Source organism: Monopterus albus, unplaced genomic scaffold, assembly GCF_001952655.1.
Source record: "Monopterus albus unplaced genomic scaffold, M_albus_1.0 scaffold4426.1, whole genome shotgun sequence".
NCBI classification, from domain to species: domain Eukaryota; kingdom Metazoa; phylum Chordata; class Actinopteri; order Synbranchiformes; family Synbranchidae; genus Monopterus; species Monopterus albus.
In genome coordinates, this window is record NW_018132293.1 from 1 (window position 1) to 896 (window position 896).

Consider the following 896-nt stretch of genomic DNA (forward strand, 5'->3'; position numbering starts at 1 on the left):
CAGACTTTCATGAGCAAATCAACACAAATCTAGTAACAACCCATACTTAAAGGACATAACGTGAGAGTGATCTATATTTATATATAGGATACTCTTCTAAATACCTAAACCAAATGAGTAATAAAATGAAGATACCTTAAACGTGAATTTTCTGTTCTTGCATTCTCGTGGTGTGCAGAACAGGATTTTGTAGCTTGGAAGTGGGATGCTGCCAAGCACAGATTCTTCTCTACTGTCTGGTGAAGGTCAGAAAAGAAGTGAACAAAAGGAAAGATTCAGTGTTGTACTTTCAGAGCACAAGAAAGAGTTTTACCCAGTCAAAGTGCTGGCTATGAGCTGTGCTCATTACCTTTATAGTAAAACAGACAGTAGTTAGAGAGGACAAACCATCTTCTCTTCCATAGCTTCAAACCAGAGCTGTCCTGCAGAAGGGAGATTAAATAGAAGCTGCTCTTTGCTTAACTTAGCCACATATGGTTTTTAAAAATTGCAGAGTAGGCCATGAAACAATAACAACAACAACAACAACATGTACAGAACATTACTTTTTTGTTGAGCCATCCTCGAATGACCACAGGACAGTTGGGGTCTCTCTTGGCAGCCTGACATCTTTTCCCAAATGTTTGCACCTTTCCATCACTTTCCTGTTGACATAAAGAAAATAAAACATTAGTTTACACATATTTTGTGTTAATAGTGTCACAATAAGCTGTCCACATGTGCATATAATAACACAGTAGTCATGCAAATTGGAAAACAAACCTTTATGCCAGGAAAGTAAGAAATGGTGGCCACACTGGATGCTTGGCTTACTCTGTCCTGGTCCTCCATTCTGCAGGGAAACAACTGAATTCATATATAGACTACAGCTGAAAAAATTAGGTAAAAACAAAAGA

General features: G+C 37.9%; 1 protein-coding gene across 1 annotated transcript; it reads right to left on the reverse strand.

The window, feature by feature from the left end:
* Window positions 1-135: 135 nt before the first annotated feature.
* Window positions 136-843, reverse strand: LOC109954202 (pleckstrin homology domain-containing family A member 4-like; the record flags this gene model as incomplete). Its single annotated transcript, XM_020589598.1, has 4 exons — window positions 763-843; window positions 546-644; window positions 350-422; window positions 136-236 (listed from the first exon to the last, which is right to left on the reverse strand). Coding segments are annotated over exons 1-4 (342 nt in total), but the record flags the coding sequence as incomplete, so codon positions are not given.
* Between the last annotated feature and the right edge of the window lie 53 nt (window positions 844-896).